Genomic DNA, 26702 nt, shown 5'->3' with positions numbered 1-26702 from the left:
TTGCTAAATCGGTACACTATGATACTTTTGGCGTATCTTATTACCTGGATGTCTAACCTTCATCAACAAATCGCTTCACTGTTGCCGAACAACTTTTCATGCATACTTTAGACGTTTACGCGGGAAAGGTGTGATACATACGAAGATTACTTACTTTCGGAAGCCCGGGAACACACAAGAAAAACGAGTAGATGTACAGACTGACTCACTGCCAGCTGCTGGTAATCCTCACGTGATGACGACACTGGTTGCCATGGTTGCAGTAACCTGATTCCCCAGGCAGGTAACGTGACTTATTATAAGGGACACTAAGCTGTCTTGGTCTAAAATCTGAACATCCGGATAATGACCGGATTTAAACTCAAAAACTCAAATCTATTGTTTCCTAACCCGGCAGTGAACGCACCCCCGCACCCCCCCCCCCCCCCATGGTTAATGAACGGGGAACAACAAACTCGCCCATCACCTGCAGTCTCGGCTCGCGACTTGTTCTGGATATCCAGGAAGTGCTTCAGAGCAACTTTGTGATATGGAGCAACTTTGGGATACAACAACGACGCCACAAACAATGACGGCAACCGCACGACATGCCTCCATCGAGATTGGCTCCACCTTCCAACACTGTGCCCTAGACACAGGGGATAACAACCCACTGCCCCTACGGTCTCAAAAAGCCCAACGGACCTTTACCTAACTTTACCTCAATTTCCCTTTCTTTCCTACATTGCCCCATACTGCTTAAAAATATACAGTGACAAATTTGTGCGGCAGAAGGAAACACTGCTTAGTGACAAGGAACATTAGATGTAATGCGTACTAGTGACCACTACGCAAGTATAACACAAAAGTGAACTTCATTTTCGTGGCATGTCTGATATGTTGCAAGGTAAAAGAACAATCACATCTCGCATACACAGAAATGGTCAGTATAATCAATGGCATGTCTAGATCTATCATGTATATCACGTAAGTTAATATAACATCAGCGAAATTTATATATGCACATGATAGCTTCGGGATGTCATTTGTTCAACCAGTCTACATGACAATCTTTATTGACAAAACAAAAGTACAGCGACTTTAGTAAGATTCTACAACTAAACATGCAAACAGCAAACAATGGGATACAAAATGATAAGTCTACGTACAAGTATATGAATAATTCAACATGTCGAGTTAAGCCTATCATTTACACTACTAGTTCTAAGATCTAAACATTGTTCGATATATTTACTTCTAACTGTCCGCGACATCTATTTCTTTACCGTACATGTTGTACATATAGAATTTGTTTTATATCTTGTTAAGGGGACGACCCTTTGCAACAACTAGAACTTTCGTTTTAGATACATTCCATTTGCTACAATACACTTCCAGATTATCTATACTGTTCTTAAGCCCCTCTCTAGACAATGAAATTAGAGCAAGGCCATCTGCCCAAGACAAGCAGTTAAGTGATTTGGAACTTAGAGATGCGACATCGCATTCATTGCCATCAAAACATTGAGGTAGGTCGTTGATAAAAAGGTTGAATAATAATGGCCTGAGATTGCATCCTTGCCTAACACCACATGTCGAGACATGTGTCACGGATTCAGTTGTATGTAAACCCTTTGTTGTCCGTAGAGAAGTTGGAGTAGTTGGTGTTGTACACGTCTTGGCGCTGGGGTGCGGGTTGCATCTGCATGGCCTCGCCTGACTGTACTCCGGGATAGCCCGGGGGTGGAGGTAGGAAGCCTCCGGGCTGTGGTGGTAGGAAGTGGCCGGGCTGTGCTACTGGTGGAGCCGGCGGCGGGGGTACGGGAATGCTAGACATTCTTTTCTTGATCTTGTAACACTGAGCCATGATGTACAAGGCAATGCAGCCAAAGATGACGAACGCGATACCGCTCCACAGCATGGAATGGAACATGTCGTTCCACGTGAACAACCTCTTCAGAAGGACTTGCTGCAGGAGAAAATAAAAGAAGAAAGAATGACCTATATATGAATGGCATACTTCTATTCAAAGCAATTCAAAACTTTCCATTTATTCTGCGTTTAAGAAAATGCACGGATCTACTATGGATTTAAGATCCGTGATGTAAAATTGTTGTTTGTTAAAGACAACAAAGCGCACAAAAGCATACAAAATACACTTATTTATTGATGAATTCTTTAGAACTACTAATGAGTCGCTGCCTCAGTGGAAAGAAGGAATGATATCAACTCCCCTGAGGACCCATTTTCTGTATAAGTCAGTGTACGCCAATACTTGCCATGCGACAAAAGGGTAAATCTAGCTTATGTAGAACAAGAAAAAGTACTACATCGTTGTGAGTACCAAGATATTCTCTTCTATGCTGGAATGTTGTATAAATGTATTAGGATATAATTCGTGTATAGATGAACAATATGATGTAAATTCGATGACAATTTTTTACGTAGTAACCTACTGATTGTGTTACCATAATTTGTATCTTCTCCCAAGGTTAGTCCTTGAAAATAGCAATATGCCAGTTCGGTAACCTTGTTTGCTTCATATGTGTATGTCTCAGCAACCAACAAATAAATACCACCAAAAACCGTCAGCAAATCAATTAGACAAAACAATCGTTAATCCCAAGAACACTGTCGTCCATGTGATACCCAGAAAACGCTATGTTTACGTTGTATTGTTGATGTCGATAGATTTCAATGATGCTGTGTCCTTTTAATGCTGATGATATTCCAAATGTATTGTTTAACAAGTTTTATTTATTTATTTATTTATTTCGATTTACCACATTTTGTGGAAGAATTGACATAACAGGTGAACTATCACCTTTTCAAGATGTCATCCCAGACCGGACTGTAAGATTTGGACCATCGCACACCGGGGCATGCCCCTACTCTTTTTCGAAAGGTGTGGTGGGTTCTTTAACGTGCGCGGGGTGTGGCTCTCCCCAAACACGGGACCTCCATTTAACGTCCTATCCGAGGGACTTGTAACCGTGTGGGACTTGTAAAAGTGTACTGTAAACTCACCCCAAAAATTACTGTGCAATAAAGTTTAAAAGTGTAAATAAAAAAAGATACAAGTACTGACCGTGGTGGTGTCTGGATGGTGCAGGCAGCTGTAGGACTTCCCGGGGGCATAGGTGTCGTTGAAGTTCAGTACGCTCACACGGTTATCATTTACGCCCCTGTCGCAAGGTGCCGTCACGCACTGGTACTCCTGAGGAAGTCATTTGCAATATGTTATAATATTACCGTCAATGTTACTCTATCGTTGTTCGTAAGTCTAGTTATATTCATGAAAAATGAAGATATAGTTTTGTGCGTGTCTGTGTGTGTGTGTGTGTATGTCTGTCTGTCTCTGTGTTTGTGTTTCCGGACTAGTGTAGTCAGATTAACTCAAGAACCTCTTGATGAATTACAATGATATTTGATTATGTAGGCAGGTGTTGGGAAGCCAAAATTCAAGGTCGATTTTGGATAAACAGAATACTTCATGGAGATATGAGGTCTCCGAACTCTTGTGTTGTCTCGTGGTTACTTTCATAAGGAAGATGCCGTCAGTCAAGCATGGCTAGTGCTGTGATACAGAGACAGAACAACACTAGCCTCCTCCGCAGACTTCCCAGAGAGGCGGCGTATATTTGGGGGGGGGGGGGGGCACTTTCGCCGCCGAGGGAGTTATGTCGCTGAGGGAGACATATTTATTGCCTGAGGGACGTTCGTCTCTCAATGAATAACCTTCATGAAGTAAAAAAAAAGGTTGATTCTCGACTGATTCCTACCTCTGCATTGTCCCCATCACTGTCCAACCTCTGCTCAGTGTCGAACAGCACAGCAGCGACACTGCTGGCGTTATTGGTGTTTGTTGGAACATACGTCACAGTCATGCGCAGACAGGGGAACCTGGAGGTGCATTTGTCGCCACAGCTACAAGAAATCCACTGCCCTAAACCAAGAAAAGGCTTTATGATGCTAAAGACTGCTGAAAGCTTTGAAACCTAAGTTCCTCTTAGATACAACAATACTGTTTATAATGATGATCTTTATGTGCATGTTGTAAAATGTAATAGTTTGACTCGACTTTAACTTTATCCAGATCCACAATTAGCTTCATATTTCAGCACTTCTTTCTGTGCTGTAATCAAATATGAAATATTATCATTGTGTTGACTGTGGACAAGGGAAGAAACAGAAAACATTAAGCTATTCTATCACTAAATCTGTCGTTTATATGTCTATTCCCTCTTACTCGTCTTATCAAACCGTACTTACCGGTCAGATAACCCCTTGTTGTGGTACAGGTGGTCTCTTGGAACTCCAGAGAGTTCGTCTCAATGATCGGTTTGACGATGACGACCCCACAGACGATAAGGGCCGCCGCACCGCCCGCTGCCAGGAGCGCAGCCGTCCAGCCCCAATTTTTGTACGACTTCAACTGTTTGGTCAACTTCCGATGTTCGTCCATCTTGTAGCGTTCCTATGAATGAAAAGAAGGAAATCTTGAAATTTGGATTGCAGCTCTGTTGGTCAGTGAGACAAGGATATCACAGAAATGTTGTCATAGCTTTAAAAGACACACTATGTTTTGGAAGGCCGGAATTTTGAGTAGCCGGGTCTCGGTAATGCTTCTTTTGTTCAATTTTGATTTATCTATTTAACCAGTACATCTCAGATCTACGGATCTGTTTTTCAAATATATAACCCTGGGCACAACCATTATCTAATAGAACAGATAGAAACTCGATAGCACACGCCCATGTGTATGGAAGGAACGCAGTCATCAAGCCATAACAATTGTACGCCTTCAAATGTTTTGTCAACTTCTGATGTTCGTCCAGCATGTAGACGGTAACGTTGGGTAACATAAATTCGGGATTTTTCCGATAATGGTTGACTGAAATCAATCTAGCAGAACAATAAACCATCCTTTTTTTCTATAATTCTGTCAGTATCATGTACTATCTTTGCACTAATCATATAGATGGTAGATTTTGTCTCTAGTCGTGCTGACACCATAATATTTCAACTTGAAACTACCGTCCGCCGCACGCACAATAACGGTGCTGTCGGACAGGGGGGCACATTAATTCGGGAGAGAAGATTCGTCTTGAATATCTTACCGCTAATCACATTTTATACAGCAGCTATTCGTTCCATCCTTGGCTTGATCATGAGGAGAGTGCTATGGATATAGACGTGTCCAAGTAAAAAAAATACACGAAAAAACGGCCGTACCGCAAACATCAGGCCAGTTCGGGAACAACCCGTGTGTTGAGTCGGTAGAACTTCACTCAAAGTCGGCCCATCGTCATCATCGGGCAACGTGTAACGTTACATTATTCATGGAAAGTTAGCTGGATGCCGTAGCAATGGTAATACTACTATGTCCATGTGTTCCTTGTTGTGTTAGGAGCAAACTTTGAGGAAAATATCTTCCTCAGTCCACTATCACACGCAGCATTTAGACAAAAAAGTGTTCCTCACAAACCTTTGTCGTCTGCTTGACAACAGGATTCAGGTTAACAATATGGCGGCGGGAAAATACACGTGCCGTAGGTTGTAGCAACAGAGAGGAGTTTTGATGATTGATCACACTTAGAATCCAGTTGCAGGTTAGCAAAAGAGATTGTAATACAAATGTAAGTTGTCTTGTAAATAATTGTGTTTAGCAGGCAGGAGATGTGACATTTGTCTTATAAACCAGCGAACAACCGTGCTGGGTGATTCTCCCACGAAGCCCCCAGACTCTGTCAATAAGGGACGGAGAGTTTTTGACGTCGCCAACTTCTAATGCATGGTTATCGAAGCTTTTCAGCCAGTGTTCTGAATACGTTAGTCTATCTGCTTTGCATTGCTGGCGTTATAACTGATTTTGCATGTAGCACATATCCCTAAATACGCCGTTTTCGAAAAATCGCGAATTTAAGTACCCCGCGAATTTATGTTACCCAACGTTACCTCTAAATGAGAAGAATGAAATCTTGAAATTTGGATGGTATCTATGTCGGTCAGTGAAACAAGGTTACCACAATGTTGTAATCGCTGTAAAAGACACCCTATGTTTTGGAAGGCCGGTATTTTGAGAAGCCAGGTCTCGGTAATGCTTATTTTGTTCCGTCAACATGGGCGTGGCCCGTGTGCTATCGAGTTTCTATCTGTTCTCACAAAGGAGGTTAAATCGATATTCAACCCCTTTAATCTGACGAAAAAATTACAAGCAATATTTTGTGACTAAAATCCTTCGCAAGGATACATGTAAGTCATATATAACCGTTACACGTTGAAGGACATGTATTCTCTACTAATCACGGTTAGGTCGTATGCTTTTTTACGTTTCCACAGTATGACGACCGTGATGGCCGTCAGAGTGCTATGTGTGTAGATTGACTCTCAAATGCTCTGAGATCCCTGGCGTCTTTACTTTGTCTTGTTTTCTTCCCTTTTAAATCAGGACGAGCCGTTGACAGGCATCGCAGCCACAGCAGTGGACATTTGGACAAGATGAAGACAAGGTTTTCACTTTCTCAGGAAAACCTGTCAACCCGCGTCTGACTATACACAAACGTACCTGGCAGTTACAGTCGCCACATGAATTTTCTCGGTAAAGCGTTACACTGTTGGATCTGTGAACAGCTTTTCATACATACGAAGGCCTTTACACGGGAAATGTGTGATACATACGGAGATGACTTACTTTCGGAAGCACCGGGAACGCAAGAGAAAACGTGTAGACACACAGACTGGTACGACCCGCCGCCAACTGCTGCGTACGCCTCACTTGATGACGACACTTGTTGCCATGGTTGCAGTAACCTGATTCCTCAAGCCTTGGTCTACAATCTGAACATCCGGATGTCCTAATTTTAGGTATGTCTATCTATCATCATATGATCTTTCAAAGATCACTAAGAGATCGATTCCAACAATGAAATACACATTTTTCATCGTATATTAGAATCAAAGTCAAACGATCGATCCGCACCCTTACTATCATATTCAAATAAAGAAATACTCTGGATACTTTGGAGTCCCAGCAAAGATAACAGTAGACAATTTAGTATTCATCTGGAGGCTTTAGATAGTACTACAAACTAGGTCCAAAGGCGACGGTAGCCTAGTCATAAGAAGTGGCATTGCCGGTGTATTCTACAGTGTTCTGTTTTATGTACTGTTTAAACAGCGCAACAGACCAGTGTTTACGGACTGTCGAGGCCGAGGGCGGTGTGACATTTTGTTTATCTGCACACCGTTGGCTTGGTCCTTTCCAAAGCATCCATGCGTGACTCGCTTATACCCCCATTCCACTTGGACGGCGCTCTCACCGCGCTCTCACGGCGACCTCATTTTGGCCAGATCGCCGTGAGAGCGCCGACAGCGCGGCGAGAGCGCCATTGAGAGCGCCGACAGCGCGGCGAGAGCGCCGACAGCGCGGCGAGAGCGCCATGCGCGCCGTCACCTCGGCGATGGTTTTGAACATGCTCAAAACCTTCGCCGTGAGAGCGCCGAGGATGGCGATCAAAAAACGAGCGCCGAGAGAGCGCGGTGAGCGCCGTGAGAGCGCGGTGAAAGCGCGGTGAGCGCCGTGAGAGCGCCCAAGGTGGGATCAAAGGGCCGCAGCGAGCGCTCAAGGATCGCAGCGAGCGCTCTATGTGGATTGAATGGTCTTAACTGTAGTTCAAACAAATTTAATTCTTGAAGTGGTGTATCTTGAATTTCTGGGAATTTTGTGGACAAATCATAGTTTTGCTCGTGGGTAATACAAATTGACGAATAACTACAAGTACAAAGAAGAAACAAGTTGCACATACGTATATTACTTAAGACACACACTGAGCGACCGTGCAGCGACTAAAATTGAATCTGTTTTCCCCTTGATTTTATCATTCAAATATGATGCACGAGGTGAAGGTATGACTGGGAAGACAACAAAGCACACAAAACGTAACAAAAATTCGTTCTGTATCTCTGGAATTCGTTGAGTGATCTGTGAAATCTTTAAAAAGTTGCTGACATTTGACATTTTGGTCGCGCTGAGAGCGCGCAAGGGTCGCCGTAGAGATTCCACTTGAGCACGTTTTCCAGGAGTTCGGCGCTCTCACGGCGATCTGGACCATTTTAGGTCGCCGTGAGAGCGCGGTGAGAGCGCGGTCCAAGTGGAATGGGGGTCTTACGTACGTCAGGACGGGTTTCTTTACATTACGTCAGGTATGTGATGACCTTTGACATGTGCGAGGTTGACGTCACGTCACCGCTTACATGGATTCACCTTTGACATGACGTGGCGTGGCGCCGAATGGCCGAGAGGCTAGCGAGGCAGATTGTGGTGGAAGGAGAGAGGGTTGGGCTCCACCTACCTATGCCGTGCCCTGGACACATGGATAACAACCCACTGCCCATACGGCCTCAAAAGGCTATGGGACCTTTATCTTAACTTTACCTCAAGTCAACTGTCTTTCCTACAATGTCCCATACTGTTGATAGTCTTATACAGTGACAAATTTGTGCAGCAGACGGCAACACTGCTTGGTGACAATGAACATTAGATAAAGCGATCTCTACGCAAGTATAGTTCAAAAGTAAGATTTTATTTTTGTGGCATGTCTGATATGTTGGTAAAATGATGATAACGTCTCTTAACAGTATAAAAACACACAAGGCATGAGAGAGACAGAAAGAGAGAGAGGGAAAGTAAAAGTAAAGTGATCTCGAACCAGTTTAGCTCAAATGAACTCAAAGAACAGATGAGCTAATCTTCCACTGGTCGTGACAGAGACGACATACGCTATGTACAGTATTTATAGGTTCATTGTACCGGTAAAATTCCCCTAGCTCTTTTCGACAAGCACAATGAACAGTGGACCACGGTTTAACGTTCCGTCCTAAGGACTGCGACCCTTCCCGGTAGCGCGCATGTCGGGTGAGCGACACAGCCGGGATCGAACTCGGGGCTTCTAGTTCCAGAGGTAGGGCCGCTAACCACTGGACTAAGCGCGCTAGAGGGGAAGAGAGAGAAAGAGGGAAAGAGAGATAGAGAGATCTAGAGATAGAACACAAACAAAACCAACAGCATTTGATATAATAATATAAACATGATATTTTCGGGATATCATCGGTTCCACCAGTCTACATGTATGTGGATTCAGCTGTATGTAAACCCTTTGTTGTCTGGAGAGAAGTTGGAGTAGTTGGTGTTGTACAGGTCTTGGCGCTGGGGTGTGGGTTGCATCTGGAGCGACTCGCCCGACTGTACTCCGGGATAGGCCGGGGGTGGAGGTAGGAAGCCTCCGGGCTGTGGTGGTAGGAAGTGACCGGGCTGTGCCGCTGGTACAGCGGGCGGGGGTGCGGATACTTGTATAGTAGACATCCTTTCCTTGATCTCGTGACACTGAGCCATGATGTACAAGGTGATGACGGCAAAGATGACCAACGCGATGCTGCTCCACAGCATGGAGTGAAACATGTCGTTCCATGTGAACAGCCTCTTCAGCAAGACTTGCTGTAGTAGAAAACAGAAGAAGAAAGAATGACCTGTAACCTTCCGAATTAAGAATGATCCGTGATGTAAGAATGTCGTTTATCTAAGACAGCAAAGCATACGAAAACATACAAAATACACTTATTTATCGATGATATTCTTTTGAACTACTAATGAGTCACCAGCTCAGTGAAAACAAGGGAGGACCCATCTTCTGTATAAGTCAGTGTAAGTCAATAGTTGTCATGCGAGAAAATGGTAAATCTAGCTTATCTAGAACAAGAAAAAGCACTACGGGGTTGTGAGTACCGAGATATGCTCTTATGCTGGAAGTGTATATAAATTGTTTACGATAATTCGTGCATAGATGTACAATATGATGTAAATTGGAATGGAATTTTTACGTTGTAATCTAGAGTCGATTCCACATTACCGAGAGAGTGTTTGTTGCCTTTTGTTCTAACATTTGCAAAACCTTTGTAACAATCTAAGGGAGATAAGTGACTGTTTAGAACAATTTCCAACATTCATTTGATGTTCTAAATATTTTCTGCTGTGTTCCAACATGTTAGACAAATTTCTAACATTGCACATGTTATTTGTATTATTTCGAAACTGTTGGAAAATAGGTTGATCATTTGTTCCTATATGTTCCAACATTGTAACAACATGGTATAACTGGGTCAGTGGGATGGGAACAGGGCAATTCACACATCCCTTCAAAGTATAGGGGATTAGGCCTGGGTGCCATGCATAGACACCTCAAGATAAAGGTCCAGACGTGAAATCTAAAAATATACAGAGGCAGACAATAGAGTGCGATTAGCACCTACTTTTATGGGGGCAATAACCCAAATCTACCATTTGAAAAATGATGCAAATTGTTCCAACATGTTCAAACAGTGAAACAATTGCATAGATGTTTGAAAATTGTTCTAAATAAAGAGATATTTGTGCAATTACTTTCCAAATAGTTCCAACATATATTTATGAGTTAAAACATGTTCAAACTTTCATTCTTGATTGTTTGAACAATTTAGAACATTTCGACTGGAATAGTCTTTTACCTAAAATTGTTTGAACTCACTAGCAATATTATCTGAAAACCCTCTCAGTGACATGGAATTGACTCTACTGATTGTGTAACCATTGTATCTTCTCACATGGTTAGCCCTTGACAAAAGCAATAAGGTAGTCGGGCAACCTCGTTTGCTTCATGTATGTATGTATGTATGTACGTCTCAGCCAAACCAATAGATAAATAAATCGTTAAACAAATCGTTAAATAAATAAATAAATAAATAGCCCGTAACAACCGATTGACCTTTCACCTTAATATTCGATCAATCACCATGACAACACGTATATGAAAAGTCTAACAATTACACTTATAATATAGCCCCATGGTGTCACCAGGTTTATGAAATTTACATTTGAAAAATATGATTTAGAAAAAAATTGGCGAATTTGGGGGCCCCTCCGTTCAATAGATAAATGGGTGGATGGGTGGATGGGTGGATGGGTGGATGGGTGGATGGGTGGATGGATGAATGAATAGATAAATGAAAAAATAAAAAAAAATAGATGAATAAATGAATAGACAAACTAATAAATACATGTACTGACCGTGGTGGCATCCGGGTGGTGCAGGCAGCTGTAGTTTTTCCCGGGGGCATAGGTGTCGTTGAAGTTCAGAACACTAACACGGTTATCATCTGCGTTTCTTTCGCAAGGTGCCGTCACGCACTGGTAGTCCTAAGGAAGTCAGTTACAATAGGTTATACTATTACTATGTTACTCCCTCGTCGTTTATGATTCTATTGTTTTCACATGATTACTTTTAGAAGGAATATATCGTCAGTAAAGTATGGCTACTGCTGTGATACAGAGAAAGAACAACACTAGCCTCCTTCCCAGAGCGGCGGCGTATATACTTTCGCCGCCGAGGGAGTTACATGTATGTCGCCGAGGGAGACATGTTGCCTGAGGGACGTTCGCCTCTCAATGAATAACCTTCTTGAATTTGAAAAATAAAAAAGTTTGACTCTCGACTGATTCATACGTACCTCTGCATTGTCCCCATCACTGCTCAACCTCTGCTCAGTGTCGAACAGCACAGCGCTGATACTGCTGGCGTTATTGGTGTTTGTTGGAACATACGTCACAGTCATGCGCAGACAGGGGTAGCTGGAACTGCATTTGTCGCCACAGCCACAAGTAATCCACCGCCCTAAACCAAGAAAAGGCTTCATGATGCGAAAGACTGCTCAATAAAGCTTTGTAACCTAAGTTTCTCCTATATACAACTCACTCACTCTCACTCACTCACACTCACTCACTCACTCACTCTCTCTCTCACTCTCACTCACTCACTCACTCACTCACTCACTCACTCACTCACTCACTCACTCACTCACTCACTCACTCACTCACTCAATCCTCTTTCAGTGCCAGGTGGCTCATAAGGCTTCAGGAAGTCCCTCCTACAGTACTGTTTATAATGATGATCTTTATGCAGTTTGACTCGACTTTAGCTTTATTTAGATCCACAATAAGCTTCACATTTCAGCTATACTTCCTATGGTGTAATTGATAGAATGAATATACAATTAGATCAAAGACTAAAGGTAAATATTATAGTTGTAAATATCATTCTACCACTAAATCTATCGTTTATATGTCTGTTTCCGCTTACTTTCGTCTTACTAATCCGTACTTGCCCATCCTGCCTGCCTACGTACACAGGCCAGAAACTGGCCCCTTGCTTTCCAGGTGGTGTTCCGTACCTACCAGTAAGATAGCTCTGAGTTGTGGTACAGGTTGCCTCCTGGAAGTCCAGAGAGTTCGTCTCCACGATCGGTTTGACGATGACGACTCCACAGACGATAAGAGCCGCCGCACCGCCCGCTGCCAGGGTCGCAGCTATCCAGCCATAACAATTGTACGCCTTCAACTGTTTCGTCAACTTTCGATGTTCGTTCATCTTGTAGCGTATCTATAAATGAGGGGAGACTGAAATATTGAAATTTGGATGGCAGCTCTGTTAGTCAGTGAAACAAGGTTTAACAGAAATGTTATCATAGCTTTAAAAGACACCCTATGTTTTGGAAGGCCGTGATCTTGAGTAGCCAGGTCTCGGTAATGCCTCCTTTGTTCCGTCAACATGGGCGTGTGCTATCGAGTTTCTATTTGTTCTCACCAAGGAGGTGAAATCGATATTCAACCCCTTTAATCTGACGAACAAATGACAAGGAATATTTTGTGACTAAAATCCTTCGCAAGGATACATGTAAGTCATATATAACCGTTACACGTAGAAGGACATGTATTCTCTACTAATCACGGTTAGGTCGTATTTTTTTACGTTTCCACAGTATGACGACATGGCCGTCACAGTGGTATGTATGTAGAATGACACTAAAATCTGGCGCGAAGTCTTCACTTTGACTTGTTTCTTCTCTTTTACATCAGGACAGGTGTCGCAGACAGAACAGTGTATTCTCCAAGAAGAAGTTTCGGTCGAGTGGGGTAGTAGTGGCCGTTTTTTTTTTAATGTCTGCCTCCCGTTACGTTTTTTTTACGTCTGCCACCCGTTACGTTTTTTTTACGTTAAAAAAAACCCGGCCACTACTACCCCACTCGACCGAAACCTCTGCTTGGAGAATAAGAACAGTGGACATTTAGGGAAAATGAAGACAAGGTTTTCCCTTTATCTGGAAAACCTGTCAAACCGTGTCTGACTGTACACAAACGTACCTGGCAGTTACAGGTTCCATATGCATTTTCTCGGTAAAGCGTTACACTGCTGGCACTGTGAACAGCTTTTCATACATACGAAGGCCTTTACACGGGGAATGTGTGATACATACGGAGATTACTTACTTTCAGAAGCACGGGGAACACACGAGAAAACGTGTAGACACACAGATTGGTACGACCCGCCGCCAACTGCTGCGTACGCCCCACGTGATGACTACACTTGTTGCCATCGTTACAGTAACCTGATTCCCCAGTCAGGTAACGTTAAGCCCCCCTCTCTCACTGGACCCGCAGCACACTAGCGGCGTCGCTGCGTCCTAAACTGGATTTGTGTTACCATTGACTTTATAATGGGAATATCATTCAAAACGTACAAGTAGGACCAAAAAGACAACAAAACACACAAAGCTTAAAAAGATTCGTTTTTTGTCCATGAAATTCGTTGAGTGCTTTATCAATTCGATCGGCCGCAGCGATACCACCAGCTTGCCGCGGGTCCAGTGAGAGGGTGGCTTTACATCGAATAAGGGACAAAAAAGCTGCCTTGGCGGAGGATCTGATCTTTCGGATTTAAACTGAGATCGCCCTTTTCTCTTGTTTCCTCAGAATAAGGTAGAATAAGCCACATCGTAGACTGTCTTTATCGAATCCTGCCTAGGTGCTGAGTGTAAGGTTGACACAAGGCTTAAGATATGCAAACTGAAATAAGATAGGTCTACCTTTTGTCGTCATACACAATCATACGCTCAATAACAGTATGTTGGCCGGATTCAATGGAGGGTCAGCTAGACACGGGCTGCTCTGGTATCTGATATTCTACAGAACGTGCTACTAGTTACGTATTTAGGGCAAAATCACAGGTCAGTTTATATAGGTACTGATAATGAAACTAAGTACATGTTATGCCATGTCTTAACTGAAAACCGTACAGGTGGGTAGATCCTTAAAGTAGCGCTACCTGTTAAGACATGCGGATGTCTTGTTAGAAAAAAACCCCACATGTAACAACCATTAACAATACACAATGTCATGTCATATTATGTTATATAATATGATTCAAGTGTATGCGAATACATATTACGTACTTAGCTTTGATATCATTACTATAACAACATTTATTTTTATTGCAGAACAATTCTATAAGATGCAAATTATGGCAATTTTACAACTATGTTGGGAGACTAAATTACTGTTTAAAAGACATGATAGGTATCTTTTTGAATTGTAATATAATCGAAAATTTCTGTAGGCAGCAAAATTGATGTACTCTAATGGTGTAATGAGAGTGTTCTTTGGAGATGTACTATCTGTGATAGGTACTCCGGCAATAAGATAACTTTGTCGTAATCTTAAACAAGCCGAGAGTCTGTCGTGTTACTACGTGTTTTGGGCTCACTCTTTACATATAACAGTGTTGAAGGCATTGTGTTTGCGAACTTTCCAAGTCGGTATAACAGCTTGTTTGTCTTCTTGTTATCCGCCCAGTTTACCTTGCCCTAAAATGTTTGCTGACCTTTATTTTGAAATACCTTTCATACCTTAAATACCTTTTAAGGACCTCTCATGCACGATATGCTTGCTTATTGCTTATCATATCACATGAGACGCTTGATCTATGGTACGACATCCTTAGTCATACATGTGAATCAAAGCCTGTATAGTCAGCATTATCTGAACTGGGCCCATTGAAACAGTAGCTCTATCTATATTGGGACAGATTCCATTTACTGGCACCCTTTGCCAATGGATAAGTAATAACACAGATGGAATTCTATTCGTAGTTCGACAAAGTTCCAGAGAGAACGAGATAGTGACACTTGCTTCCCGGGCAGCATTATGAATGAATGAGTGAAGACCTTTATTGTACATTTTTGGCCAGCTAGGCTAAGTACAGGTCACAAACAAAGACATGACATACACAAAGTTTTCGTGCGAGTATCGAAGTGTAGCATGTAGTTTTGGCTTCTTTTCGCTCCTTGGTGATGGTGAAAATGTAGGATTGTTTGGGTGAAACTATAATTATTATCTTACATCAGGTTCAGTGACGGGTCTACAGATTCAGTTTAACGTGAGTCCCTTTTTCTCGTCTGTCGAGCCGTAGTCGGTGCTGTACGGGTCTTGGGACGGGGGTGCGGGTTGCATCGGCAGTGATTCTCCAGGATAGGCGGGGGGAGGTAGGAAGTATCCCGCCCGTGTCCCTGATGCTCCCGGCGGTACCGTTACTGGTATCGAAGCCATCTTTTCCCTCGCCTTCTTACACTGATAGATGAAGTACACGGTGAGGCCGGCAAAGATGGCGGTCCCGATACTCGTCCACAGCATGGAGTGGAACATGGCGTCCCATGTGAACAGTCGGGTCAGGAGGACTTTCTGCAAGCGGAAGATGCATAGAAGATGCCAAGACAAAAACTTTGTCTTTGCATACGTTACACCCAGTCTACACAACATTTTTTACTGGACAATTAATTCTTAGCTTGATAGAGTAACTGAAAAAAAGAAAGAAAAGAAATGTTGAATATCAAATGAGATACCGTATCGCATACCAATCGCCGGTTTGATGTGTTATCACCATCATCATCTCCCTTTTAATGCCGAAATTGATTGCGACAGTGTTTACAGTTTAAAGAAGGTCAATTTCCTACTTTACTATTATTTATTCTAATACTTTGCCTTACGATGCACGACATCTACTAAAAAGAAGTCTTAAAGTTTACAGACAAGTTTGAACTCATCGATAATGTTTCACTTGCAGTCTACCAGTTATACTAACCGTAGTATCATCTGGGTTGTACAAGCATGTGTATGCCTGCCCAGCGGCATGGGTGTTGTTGAAGTCCAGCACAGTTGCACGGTTCGTATCTTCGCTGTGTACACACGAAGCCGTCACACATTGGGTATTCTGAAAAAGGCGTTACGTTACTGTCAGTAAGGATGTTAATTTCTTAGATACCTTGCATGTTCCGTAAAAGAAGATGTTGTAGTGCATTGCAATCCTACGTATGTAATCAAAATGGTATTTTTGTAAGCTTAAGTTCGAACATCTATGTGTTCATTGTGACTTTCATCCTTAACAACAAGGAATGCTAAACTGCCTCGTATATGTTCATGCATGACGTTGTATAAAGCAGCTTTATTCAATGTATAATTGACTGGTTCCTACCTCGGCGTTGTCCCCATTGCTGTTCAGCCTCTGCTCCGTGTCGAACAGCACGGCGTTGACAGTGGCGTTGTTTAGAACATACGTCACAGTGACGCGGAGACAGGGGTATCGGGAACTGCAATACTTGCCACAGCCGCATGTGATCCACTGCCCTGAAGCAAGAAAAAGTGTTTACTACATACTAGTATCTTAACATATGACCCTTTCACACCTTTCGCTACAGCTGTACAGCCAGTTGGAGCAATGCTTAGTCCACTGGTAACATATTCCTACTTACACACAAGTAGTAGGTAGTAACATTCACTGGAAACATTCGGGATTGTGTTTGTCCCCCGTATGCAATAGAAGAGACACCATCTTTGGTGAAGAAAAGAGTGCTGAACTAAATAACAGTTCTGAATCTGTTACAATCCAAGCCCCACTTCCGTTGACTTGACTTGACGTTGTGGTCCATATAGCTTCGGTTAGGGACGTCCCTCGGATAGGACGTTAAATGGAGATCCCGTGTTCGGGGAGAGCCACACCCCGCGCACGTTAAAGAACCCCACAGCACCTTTCGAAAAATAGTATGGGCATGCCCCGGTGTGCGATGAACCAAACCTTACAATCTGGTCTGGGTTGACATCTTAAAAAAGTGATAGTCACCTATTATGTCAATCCACAAATGTGGTAACACTGAATGAATAAATAGAAAGTGCGTGCATGTGTTTACTTATTTATCTTTTTTCATCATCTTCATTTCAATACCCAGTATAATAAAAAGAAGTGTCAAACAGAGCTATTTTGTACATTTTCAAGTTTTTTCCTAAGTACATTGAATTACAAGTAGTGGTGCAAGAGTATAGACAACTAAATTAAATACATGTTCTAGCATTACTATTCATGTCAATAACATTCATGAGAATTAGCACATAGATAGCATGACAGCACTTTTAAAGTAAAGCTGTTGAATAGTTCTCCATAGTGCGTTACACATGCGTTCTTGTGCATCAAAAATTAGTCATGGCATGTGTTTATGATATCCGTACCAGGCAGACTTACCAGTAAGATAACTCCGGTCTGTGGTACAAGTTGTTTCTTGGAAGTTCAGAGAGTCCGTTTCTACCATCGGTTTGACGATGACGTTTCCGCATACAATAAGGGCCACCGCACAGCCAACCGCCATCCCACCGGCCAGCCAAAAATAACAACTGTATCTCCTATACTGTCTGGTCGCAGACTGTTTTTCGTCCATCTTGTAGTGTTCCTTGAAAGAAAATAACGTTATAGAATGTTGGATAGCAGCTCTTGTATTTCATTTCATTGTATATCATTTTGTCGGGAAAAACAACATGTGTGTCGTATCAGGTCCTGAACTTGTTCAGCGCATGATGTGTCGTTATGTTTGGCAGTTACAAATAGAGGAGCTCTAAAAGTTCTACAGGTCGTCTGAAGACACGAACTTTACTCTGCTGTGTCTTTCATAGGAAAGACTATCATGAGTGTTCGAATTCATGCTGCAAGTACGTATACGTTATTTTGGTTTCACCTAAAAGAATAAGGAACGTAATGGTATTTACTGAATCATGGCCAACAACCATGGCTTGCTATTTGTCGCAAGTGCTTAAACACGTAGTCAAGCGGACACATGCACTCCTGTTCCACGTATCTAGGAGCATTATTGTATACACTCAGGTGGACGAAATGTGATAAAGATAAGTACACTTACTCTTTGGTCGCTTGAAGGAGAAAGAAACCAGTAGACTTTGCCGTTCGGCAGCACAGACCTTGCCGTTCGGCAGCACAGACCTTGTCGTTCGGCAGCACAGACCTTGTCGTTCGGCAGCACAGACTTTGCCGTTCGGCAGCACAGACCTTGTCGTTCGGCAGCACAGACTTTGTCGTTCAGCAGCACAGACCTTGTCGTTCGGCAGGACAGACCGGTATGACTAATGCTTCTGTCCACGCCCTCCTGATGACGACACTATTTGCCATGGTAACGGTAAACTGATGATGCAAGAAAACCATTCATGCCAAGACGAGTGCCGTCTCTCTTTACTTAAGTATGTTTACATGTCAGTGTGACCTATAGTACGATATCTCAGTAGCGGAACGGTTGAAGTATACATGGTGAATGTCTGACCGGTGTTGCTAAGTGTCTAGGCTTGCGGACACTTAGAGATCGAGAGGTCACGGGTTCGATTCCGGGCTCTACATTTTTTTTATTGGTCAGAAATTACCCGCAATGGCAGCCTTTCTAGCGCTGAATTGATGCAGGGTTTACATGTTTCACATAATACACAACATATACCTAATCTATCCACACTTGCATTTTGTGGATTTGTCGCAAGGGTCTGGGCGGCTGCCATTCGGCGCCACCAGGTGACCTCAATACGACCTTCCCCAACCGAAGTCAGGTACCCATTTTCACCTGGGTAGAGTGAGGAAAGTCGTGTAAAATGCCTTTCCCAGGGGCACAAGATCGGTGACACGACAGGATTCGAACTCGGAACCTCTTGGTTCTGAGCCGAACGCTCTGCCGTTACGACACACGACCCCCCCCCCCCCCCCATTGTGTCCATGGGAAAGGCATACAGTTTTACTCCCTCCGCCCATGCGTAAAAATGGGTACCCCACTTTGGTTGGGACGGTAAAAGGCGGTGGAAAGAGAGGGTTGGGCTCTGCCTTCCAATTCCATGGTCTAGACACAGAGGATAACAACCCACTTCCCCGCATGCTCAAAAAAAGCTATGCGGCTACATTTACTTTGGAGCACGCTTTCTATGATGGATTAGAGTATTAAACGGTTTTGATAGTAGAGAATTAACAAACCTTGCGCCATAAATCCCATGTTCAAGTGTAGCGACAACAGCTCTACGCACCCGGCTGGTATAACGCCATATCACCATTTATTTCCATTGCATGCCAACAAAAAGTCACATTGGTACAAAAGTCTAAGAAACAACTCTCAACATAATTATACACTTAATGCAATTGCATAATTTGTAAGTCAGAAATTTTACGCCAATTATCATTAGTGGTCGCCCTTTTATACATGTATCATACGACCAAATGCAACAATAAAACAATTGCAATATCATATACAGTATTACAAAGTGTTAGTGCTTCTATTACCGATGGACAATCATCATGTTTTGTGATATGTCTAAAACAGATGCATAGGTGTGAAAAATAAATAATATCCACTTGAACTTGACTATATTTTCCTACTAAGAAAACATTATAAGAAACGTCCTTCAAAGGCACCAGTGATAATTATGAACATTTTGAATAATACATGTGCATCTAGAATATTCTATACTTGAAATTCTTTGAAGTGAGGAATATTCGCATTACAACGATATAGTTGGTATGCTATAGATGTTGTTGGTTCACAGAAAGCACTTCGATTGTAGGAAGAAAATGGAATAACAAACGTTACATACAATATATGTTATAAAATGAATATTATATACATGCCCTTGTCCTCATGGTTCGTAAAGATTAGACAGACGATAGGTATTTTGCAATACTTGGTTACGTGTTGATTTTTCGAAAACTATAATCAATCAATCAACTACTGGTAGGAAAGTTGTTGCAAAATGGTAGAAATTATGACGTGCTCATCAACAAGTCTACAGATCCCTGATAGATATGAATAGCCCTTGATCAATTTCATAACAATTTTACATGCTGATGCATAAGAAGTACTGAGGCATGATGTTTCCACTTCATAATTAATACCCGATGCCTCTAACATGGCAGTGTGTTCGTAGCTCTAAGACAAAACTAGTATCGCTCTTTAAGATCATTAATTTTGTACTTTTAAAGACAGGTTTTTCGAATATCCTGCATTGTTCCTTAGTCACCTTTTAATGTAGTTAGGACTAAATTACAAACCGTAATTTAAGTATTAGTAGAGTTCTTCTTGAGTACACTCAAAAATACAGATTGTACAATTGTTTCCCATTTTAATGTCGGGGTTGCTAAAATACAACAGTTCCTTGTAGCACTGATATCAGAAAATATGTGAATTTACGAATACTGATCTACATAAACCGTCTACCTCTTTCGGCTATCTTAAAAATTAACAGCTCCTTTTAGCACTGGTGTCAGTGACGTACTTCTTAAATATGGTCATATATTTTAGAACATTGTTTCTTAAGCCTTATAACATAGTTGCCCTGGGTTATAACAGACACCATACCTTTCTATGTCACCTAGATTTGGTAAAAAAAACTCACTTATTTTACGTTCTTCCAGTCGGTTGGAGAGACATATGCTTAACGAAGCATATGTAAAACTTTCATAAAAAGTCAACCTCTATGCATGCTTTAAGACGCGCTTAAAGATTAAATTTTGCGCAGTGATAGTTAGGTAACCTGTTGGTAAGAGATTTGCATGTCTTATTGTATCTTTGGAAAACATATTTCACGCTATTCTAGTTGGTTGGAGAGAAATACACTACATGAAAACTGATCTTTAAGCATCACGTAAAACTTTCATTAAAGAAAAAAGCAGCCTTTGCGCAGACGTGTTTAAAGATAAAATGTTGCGCAGTGATAGTTAGGTACCCTTTGTAAGAGATTTGCATGTCTTATTGTAGCTGTAGAAAATAAATTTCACGTTCTTGCAGTTGGTTGGAGAGAAAAAAAAAACAGCCTTTACGCAGACGTGCTTAAAGATGAAACGTTGCGCAGTGATAGTGAGTTAACCTGTTTGTATGAGATTTGCATGTCTAATTGTACGTATATCCCTTGTTGTCTGGGGCGTAGGCGGTCTTGTACGGGTCTTGTTGCTGCATCGGCATTACCTGAGGGTACGGCGCATGCGCTTGTCCCCCCTGTGGTGGTATAAAGTATCCGGGCTGTGCAGCCGGGGCGCCCGGGACGACTGTTATCGGCAGGGACGACATCTTCTTACCGGCCTTGTAGCACTGATAGCAGAAAAACACGGTGAGGACGGTGAAGAGGAAGAACGCGATGCAAGGCCACAGCATGGAATGGAACATGGCGTCCCACGTGAAGAGCCTCTTCAGGATGACTTTCTGTAACATAAGGAAAACAAGATAATTTTTAAAACTACATATCCCTAGATAGGTACTCTTGTATACTCATAAGACTCTGGATTCTCTAACACCCTAAGAGCATAGTTGATGTGTTGAACAAGCAAAGTTTGCTTCTTTGCTGTATGATAAAGCTTTGTCATTATGATACGAATTATGATACGAATTATGATACGAATAAAGGCACATTAAATTATATTGCACAATACATAATTATCCAACGATGAAAACCACTTAAGAGTGGCAAATATCAATGAAGAGAAACATCACTAACATTCAAAATTATATGCATACACTATATTTAAACTAGTATTTGACAATTAACTTATAAAATGCGCAGTACAAATATTTGATGCAAGACAACATAGGTTCTACCTGATCATACATGTACGTTAAATAAAGTCGACGGGTCCTTCTGGAAAGCCGGTTGTCCCTTGGCCCTAAAAATGAACTGACATTTCTTTTAGTTACTCCTAACTGCAGACTGTCACGATAAGCTCTAACGCCTGTTCTAGTGTATCAATACATCTGTAGATTACTAATAGTACTGACCGAGGTGTCGTCTGGGTGGTACAGACAGCCGTAGGTTTCCCCAACTCCATAGGTGTCGTTGAAGGCCTTGACATCGCCCATGTTTGTACCCCTGTTGCGGACGCAAGGCGCGGTCACACACTGGGAATCCTGTAAGAAAATATCAATTAAGGCCATACTTCTCTTCCATTCTTGTTTGTAACGACAAGTAATTTCATATCAATCCTACGTTAAGCATAACATAATTCATATTGAACGTTTCACCAGAAAAACTTGGACCAGTGTTTCTGGAAGGACACGTGTCACACAAAACTCGAGGCTAAAACCATAAGAATGATAGTGTTATGGCGGTGTTACAACTATTTCTGTACAGCTGTGGTAGATCCGACCACATTACTGCAGATCACGGCAAATAAGCCAGTTCACGATTTTAACTGCGAATGTGCGAGGTCAAAAGGGAAGCACCTAACCTAACAGGTCTTGTCTAGTTCACACAAAGACTTAAAAAAATTTGTTCCACTGGGCCATACGCCTGTATAACAGGTCAACTCAGACACACTGCTACTGTTGATTTACTTGTGAAGAGGTTCTTGTGATTTTTGCTTATAGCTATGTACGTATGTATACCTTCGTCGCTGATATGTTACATACTATTATGTTTTGTTTTTGTGTAATGTTGATGTTTCTCATGTAGTGTACTATGGCGTAAAGATCGCAATTCGGCTTGCATTTCATGCTGCGAGGTTGATTTTAATAAACTGAATTGGATTTACCTCGGCGAGGTGCCCATCGCTGTTCAACCTCTGCTCGGTGTCGAAGATGACGCCGCTGTATGTGCCGTTGTCCTGACCGCCGTGTGTCACCAGGATGCGCAGACAGGGGTAGGCGGAATTGCAGTTCTTGCCACAGCTACAATCGATCCACTTCCCTGAACCAAGGAAATGTTGGCATAATGAGGTGACCGAAGGACAGGGAGATACTAGAGTTCCACGACCTCATACCTTCGCCAAGTGATTTTTCCTAATTACAATGCAAGTGATATAAAAAGAAGTTTCTCTCAAGCATGGTTTATATGAATTCATATCTCCTCTTTCCAAATCACACACGTTTATTGCCAATATGGTCGATTATGGGCCCTTTGGCGTGTGACTCCGGTACTGCAGCAGAGCATCTGGTTTTTGTATCTTTTTTCCTTTACATGGTAATGTCATTTTTGTGGCAGATAGCTTTTGATGTAAGGAAGAGGTGGTATTTTTCTGGCCTCCTAGCAGATTGCTCTGGTACTGCAGGAGCATTTTTGTTAAAATCTTTGAAGCAGGGAAACTTTACAAAGGAACTGTGTTTTTATGTTGAGCCCATAGGTATGGGCGAAACATCCTGTATTTGCTCAGGAGTAAATGACGGCCTTTCTAGTTTATTGTTTCATTACTGAATGGTTGCAGCCTTCACTGGAACCAAGGTCACTTCTCATCCGACCTCAAACACTATCATAAAGGTTACTGTTATGTATTTGTAGCTTGAAAATATTCATACTAAAATACAATGCACAGTCATAACACATAGCACTTAAGACTTTACCAAGCTCACTTTTCAGACGATCTCGAATGCTATGATGTTTTTGTTACGTATTTGTAACTGGGGAATATCCGTACTACTAGAATTAAATGCGCAGCCATAAGTACTTATTTTTACCAAACAAAAAAATCAGATCTTTATGTTGAACAACATAATGCCATAAGCCCACTCGCAGATTCGAGTACAGTATGTGCAGTGTCAAAGGTGAAGGGCCCTGAGACGTAAACAAAATCCGTTTGGGCATTGTTATGCAAATCGGGACAATGTAGAGACGAAAACTGTTTGCAAGCCAGGGGCCTTCAGCTTTCACACTGTATTCGCGTACTCGAATCTACGAGTGGGCTAATTATTGTTTATCATGTACGTAACACTGAGGAACTCACCAGTGAGGTAACCCCTTGTTGTGGTGCAGGTTGCCTTCTGAAACTCAAGAGACTTCGTCTCCACGACCGGTTTGACGATGACGACCCCACAGACAATGAGGGCCACCGCGGCGCATGCCACCATGGTCAGGCCAAAGAAAATCAAACATCGGCACATATTGAACTTGGCAATCGTTTTACTCCTTTCGTCGGACATCTTGAAGCGCTGCTGTTGAGAGAGAAGGAAGGGTCCTCAGCATTTGAATAGTAATCCTATATCTCATGTCAACAAAACATGTTGTAGAGAAACCTGTTCTTTCAGAGGATTAGTCGAGCTTAATTCTGTTAACATGCTATCGAGTCCTTAGCAGTAAGGAACTTGTGCGGTTCTTTATGGTAGGATTTTCAGAGACACTGTGTAGGAACCGGCCGTCGACAAGAATCGACCACAATATTTTACAAAACAAGAAACAGATCAATCTCATGGGAGAGTTTCCAATGAAAGAATGTCCCCATTCTGCTGCATGTGACAGGGACCTTAATTTTGCTGACCTCCATGCCTAACATTATACTTTCAGGCTATTCCATCGAATACTTTGTAAGTAAAACGATGTTGCTACGATTGTTTTTAGTCATAGCCTCTACTTAACAAACTGGACAACACGTTTTCTTGGAAACAACGGGCTTAGGTGTCGTACTTTGTATTTGGGTCTCGAGTTCTTTCCAGTACAGTACGCATGAGTGACAAGGATAAATACACTTGCCCCCATTCCCAACGTGTCCTGAGTTCCCCTCTGACATATAGACCGCCCTCACTTCAATTTGTTTTCTTTCACTCAGACTATCTCAAGCCTTTAACCGGCGTCACAAACAAAATAGATATTGATTGATGTAGAAATCACGTCCCCAAGAGAATTCATTGAATCATAAGCACACATATTCCGTGGCACGCTTTTTCTGACGTTCTATAGTGATAGAGCCACTAAACCACTGTTTACGTTTCCAAGAACATGTAGTTGGAAATTGTATGATAACCATTAAGCTTACTTACTGTTGGGTCACAATAGACACTCAGGAAAGGTGGAGAGATCTGTGTTCTGTGTGACGAGTCGTCAGGCTACGGCGCTGCTCTTCACACCCACTTTACCGGGCGATGACGACACCTGTTGCCCTGGTTACGGTCAAAGGTCAGACTCGAAAAGTAGTCTGGTAGCTTTGCCAACAATATTCTAAGTGAGGTGCGTGGACGGTCCTGACCTGGTTTCGCGTCCCAGAGAGGCGACACCTGGTCGGGAGCAGTCCACGTGACCTCACGACACACCTGAACATTCCCAACTCAGCAAAATCCTATATAAGCATCAGAAAGACGCATTTCCCCCTCTTTTGACCTACGCTGCTGTCTGGGTTGCGGGAGGGGCAGCTCCATCTCCATCATGATTCGCCCACGGCTTCCTGCTCCTGTGCCGGCGGCACCCGTCCCGGCTGCTCCCGTGCCCGTGCCCGCGGCTGCCGTGCCCGCGGTCGCCGCTCCTCTGGCTCCCGCTGGCGTGATTCCGGTTGCAGGACAGGTCGTTCCTGGTCTTGTGGGTTTACCGGCGGTTCCCGCTCCGGTCCCCGTTCCGGTCCCCGTTCCGGTCCCGGCGGCTCAGGTTCCAGCCCTCGCTCAGCCTGCTGGACCCGGCCCGGTCCTGCCGGCAGTTCCAGTGAACCCGGTCCCTGCTCAGCCGGGTCAAGGGCTTCACGTGGCACCTCAGCCCCCGCCAGTTCAACAGGAGCAAGCCGACACTTTGCAAGAGGTAGGAAAAGTAACACGAGGGGTGTGGTGATGTTTGTTTTTTTGTGTGTGTGTGTGCTTGTTAGTTAAGTTAGTTTAGAGAGAAAGTCTTGGCTCGGAGCTGGGGAGGTTTCGGGAAGAAGTTTCTTTGGTGTGACTTCCACAGCTGAGTTCTGGACCGCTCCGAGAAACGGGAGCATCAGCTTGGGGAAGTCAGATCCTTAGAAATTTAGATTTTTTGTCACCGGAACTTCTAGGGCTTTGAGCAAACGCTTTTCTCGCTTAGGAGGTTTGTATTGGTGATGATTCTTTGTAATAATTTTGTTCTCGTCATTTGTATTGTTTCTAGACTTGTGAGCGAACAGTTTTTCTCACCTAAGCTGTTTTTTGTTTGTGTTGATTATTTGTAGTAATGTGTTCTCTTCAGTTCTGTTGCTATTAGAGCGGTGAGCGATCGGCTTTCTCGTCTAAGATGTTTTGTGTTTGTAGTGTTGGTACTATTGTGGGCTCTTCAGTGGTATTGATATAGAGTGGTGAGTGAACAGTTCTCTAGCGTAGCTGTTTATGTTTGTAATGATTGTTGGTAGTAATGTGTTCTCTTCAGTTTTATGTTATTATTAGAAGCTGTGAGCGAAAGGTTTCCTCGCCTAGGCTGTTTTATGTTTGTAATGGTTGTTTGTAGTAGTTTGTTATCTTCAATGATATTGCTATAGAGCTGTGAGCGAACGGTCTCCTCGCCTAAGCTGTTTGTGCGTGTAATGATTGTTGGTAGTAATTTGTTTTCTTCAGTTGTGTTTTATTAGTAGAGCTGTGAGCGAAAGGTTTCCTCGCCTAAGCTGTTTTGTTGGTAATGATTGTTGGTAGTGATTTGTTCTCTTCAGTTGTATTTTATTATTAGAGCTGTGAGCGAACGGTTTCCTCGCCTAAGCTGTTTGTGTTTGTGATGATGGTTAAAACCTCCTTGTAGTAATGTGTTCTCTTCAGATGTATTGCTGTTAGGGTTGTGAGCGAACGGTTTTTCTCGCCTAAGTTGTGGTGTGGGT

The 26702-nt window shown here is 42.7% G+C and overlaps 4 protein-coding genes across 4 annotated transcripts; all 4 read right to left on the bottom strand.

The window, feature by feature from the left end:
• Positions 1 to 1021: 1021 nt before the first annotated feature.
• Positions 1022 to 6800, bottom strand: LOC136443548 (uncharacterized). Its single transcript, XM_066440827.1, has 5 exons — positions 6674 to 6800; positions 4252 to 4456; positions 3762 to 3925; positions 3068 to 3196; positions 1022 to 1948 (listed from the first exon to the last, which is right to left on the bottom strand). Exons 2-5 carry the CDS (start codon positions 4442 to 4444, stop codon positions 1595 to 1597), a joined length of 840 nt encoding a protein of 279 aa, XP_066296924.1. The 5' UTR covers positions 4445 to 4456; positions 6674 to 6800; the 3' UTR covers positions 1022 to 1594.
• A 1745-nt stretch (positions 6801 to 8545) lies between these two features.
• Positions 8546 to 13452, bottom strand: LOC136443547 (uncharacterized). The gene is made up of 5 exons (XM_066440826.1): positions 13337 to 13452; positions 12245 to 12449; positions 11521 to 11684; positions 11081 to 11209; positions 8546 to 9475 (listed from the first exon to the last, which is right to left on the bottom strand). Exons 2-5 carry the CDS (start codon positions 12435 to 12437, stop codon positions 9119 to 9121), a joined length of 843 nt encoding a protein of 280 aa, XP_066296923.1. The 5' UTR covers positions 12438 to 12449; positions 13337 to 13452; the 3' UTR covers positions 8546 to 9118.
• Positions 13453 to 14317: 865 nt separating this feature from the next.
• Positions 14318 to 18313, bottom strand: LOC136443446 (calcium-activated potassium channel subunit beta-2-like). Its single transcript, XM_066440683.1, has 5 exons — positions 18082 to 18313; positions 17415 to 17619; positions 16374 to 16525; positions 15984 to 16112; positions 14318 to 15583 (listed from the first exon to the last, which is right to left on the bottom strand). Exons 2-5 carry the CDS (start codon positions 17605 to 17607, stop codon positions 15272 to 15274), a joined length of 786 nt encoding a protein of 261 aa, XP_066296780.1. The 5' UTR covers positions 17608 to 17619; positions 18082 to 18313; the 3' UTR covers positions 14318 to 15271.
• Positions 18314 to 19197: 884 nt separating this feature from the next.
• On the bottom strand, positions 19198 to 25100 carry LOC136443137 (calcium-activated potassium channel subunit beta-2-like). Its single transcript, XM_066440222.1, has 5 exons — positions 24937 to 25100; positions 23907 to 24114; positions 22722 to 22876; positions 21970 to 22098; positions 19198 to 21399 (listed from the first exon to the last, which is right to left on the bottom strand). The coding sequence occupies exons 2-5, from the start codon at positions 24100 to 24102 to the stop codon at positions 21091 to 21093; spliced, it is 789 nt and encodes a 262-aa protein (XP_066296319.1). The 5' UTR covers positions 24103 to 24114; positions 24937 to 25100; the 3' UTR covers positions 19198 to 21090.
• Between the last annotated feature and the right edge of the window lie 1602 nt (positions 25101 to 26702).

This window comes from Branchiostoma lanceolatum, chromosome 10 (genome assembly GCF_035083965.1).
Source record: "Branchiostoma lanceolatum isolate klBraLanc5 chromosome 10, klBraLanc5.hap2, whole genome shotgun sequence".
In the NCBI taxonomy this organism is placed as follows: Eukaryota; Metazoa; Chordata; class Leptocardii; order Amphioxiformes; family Branchiostomatidae; genus Branchiostoma; species Branchiostoma lanceolatum.
This window is presented reverse-complemented; position numbering and strand designations above follow the sequence as displayed.

Excerpts from the sequence above, each read along its gene's own strand:
- LOC136443446 (XM_066440683.1), bottom strand. The coding sequence starts at position 17,607 with ATGGACGAAAAACAGTCTGCGACCAGACAGTATAGGAGATACAGTTGT. Across the intron at positions 16,526-17,414 it reads AGACCGGAGTTATCTTACTG|GGCAGTGGATCACATGCGGC; the intron begins GTAAGTCTGCCT and ends TTCTTGCTTCAG. Across the intron at positions 15,584-15,983 it reads ACAACCCAGATGATACTACG|AAAGTCCTCCTGACCCGACT; the intron begins GTTAGTATAACT and ends TTCCGCTTGCAG.
- LOC136443547 (XM_066440826.1), bottom strand. The coding sequence starts at position 12,437 with ATGAACGAACATCGAAAGTTGACGAAACAGTTGAAGGCGTACAATTGT. Across the intron at positions 11,685-12,244 it reads AACTCAGAGCTATCTTACTG|GGCGGTGGATTACTTGTGGC; the intron begins GTAGGTACGGAA and ends TTCTTGGTTTAG. Across the intron at positions 11,210-11,520 it reads GTGATGGGGACAATGCAGAG|GACTACCAGTGCGTGACGGC; the intron begins GTACGTATGAAT and ends TGACTTCCTTAG.
- LOC136443137 (XM_066440222.1), bottom strand. The coding sequence starts at position 24,102 with ATGTCCGACGAAAGGAGTAAAACGATTGCCAAGTTCAATATGTGCCGA. Across the intron at positions 22,099-22,721 it reads GCGATGGGCACCTCGCCGAG|GATTCCCAGTGTGTGACCGC; the intron begins GTAAATCCAATT and ends ATTTTCTTACAG. Across the intron at positions 21,400-21,969 it reads ACCACCCAGACGACACCTCG|AAAGTCATCCTGAAGAGGCT; the intron begins GTCAGTACTATT and ends CTTATGTTACAG.
- LOC136443548 (XM_066440827.1), bottom strand. The coding sequence starts at position 4,444 with ATGGACGAACATCGGAAGTTGACCAAACAGTTGAAGTCGTACAAAAAT. Across the intron at positions 3,926-4,251 it reads AACAAGGGGTTATCTGACCG|GGCAGTGGATTTCTTGTAGC; the intron begins GTAAGTACGGTT and ends TTCTTGGTTTAG. Across the intron at positions 3,197-3,761 it reads GTGATGGGGACAATGCAGAG|GAGTACCAGTGCGTGACGGC; the intron begins GTAGGAATCAGT and ends TGACTTCCTCAG.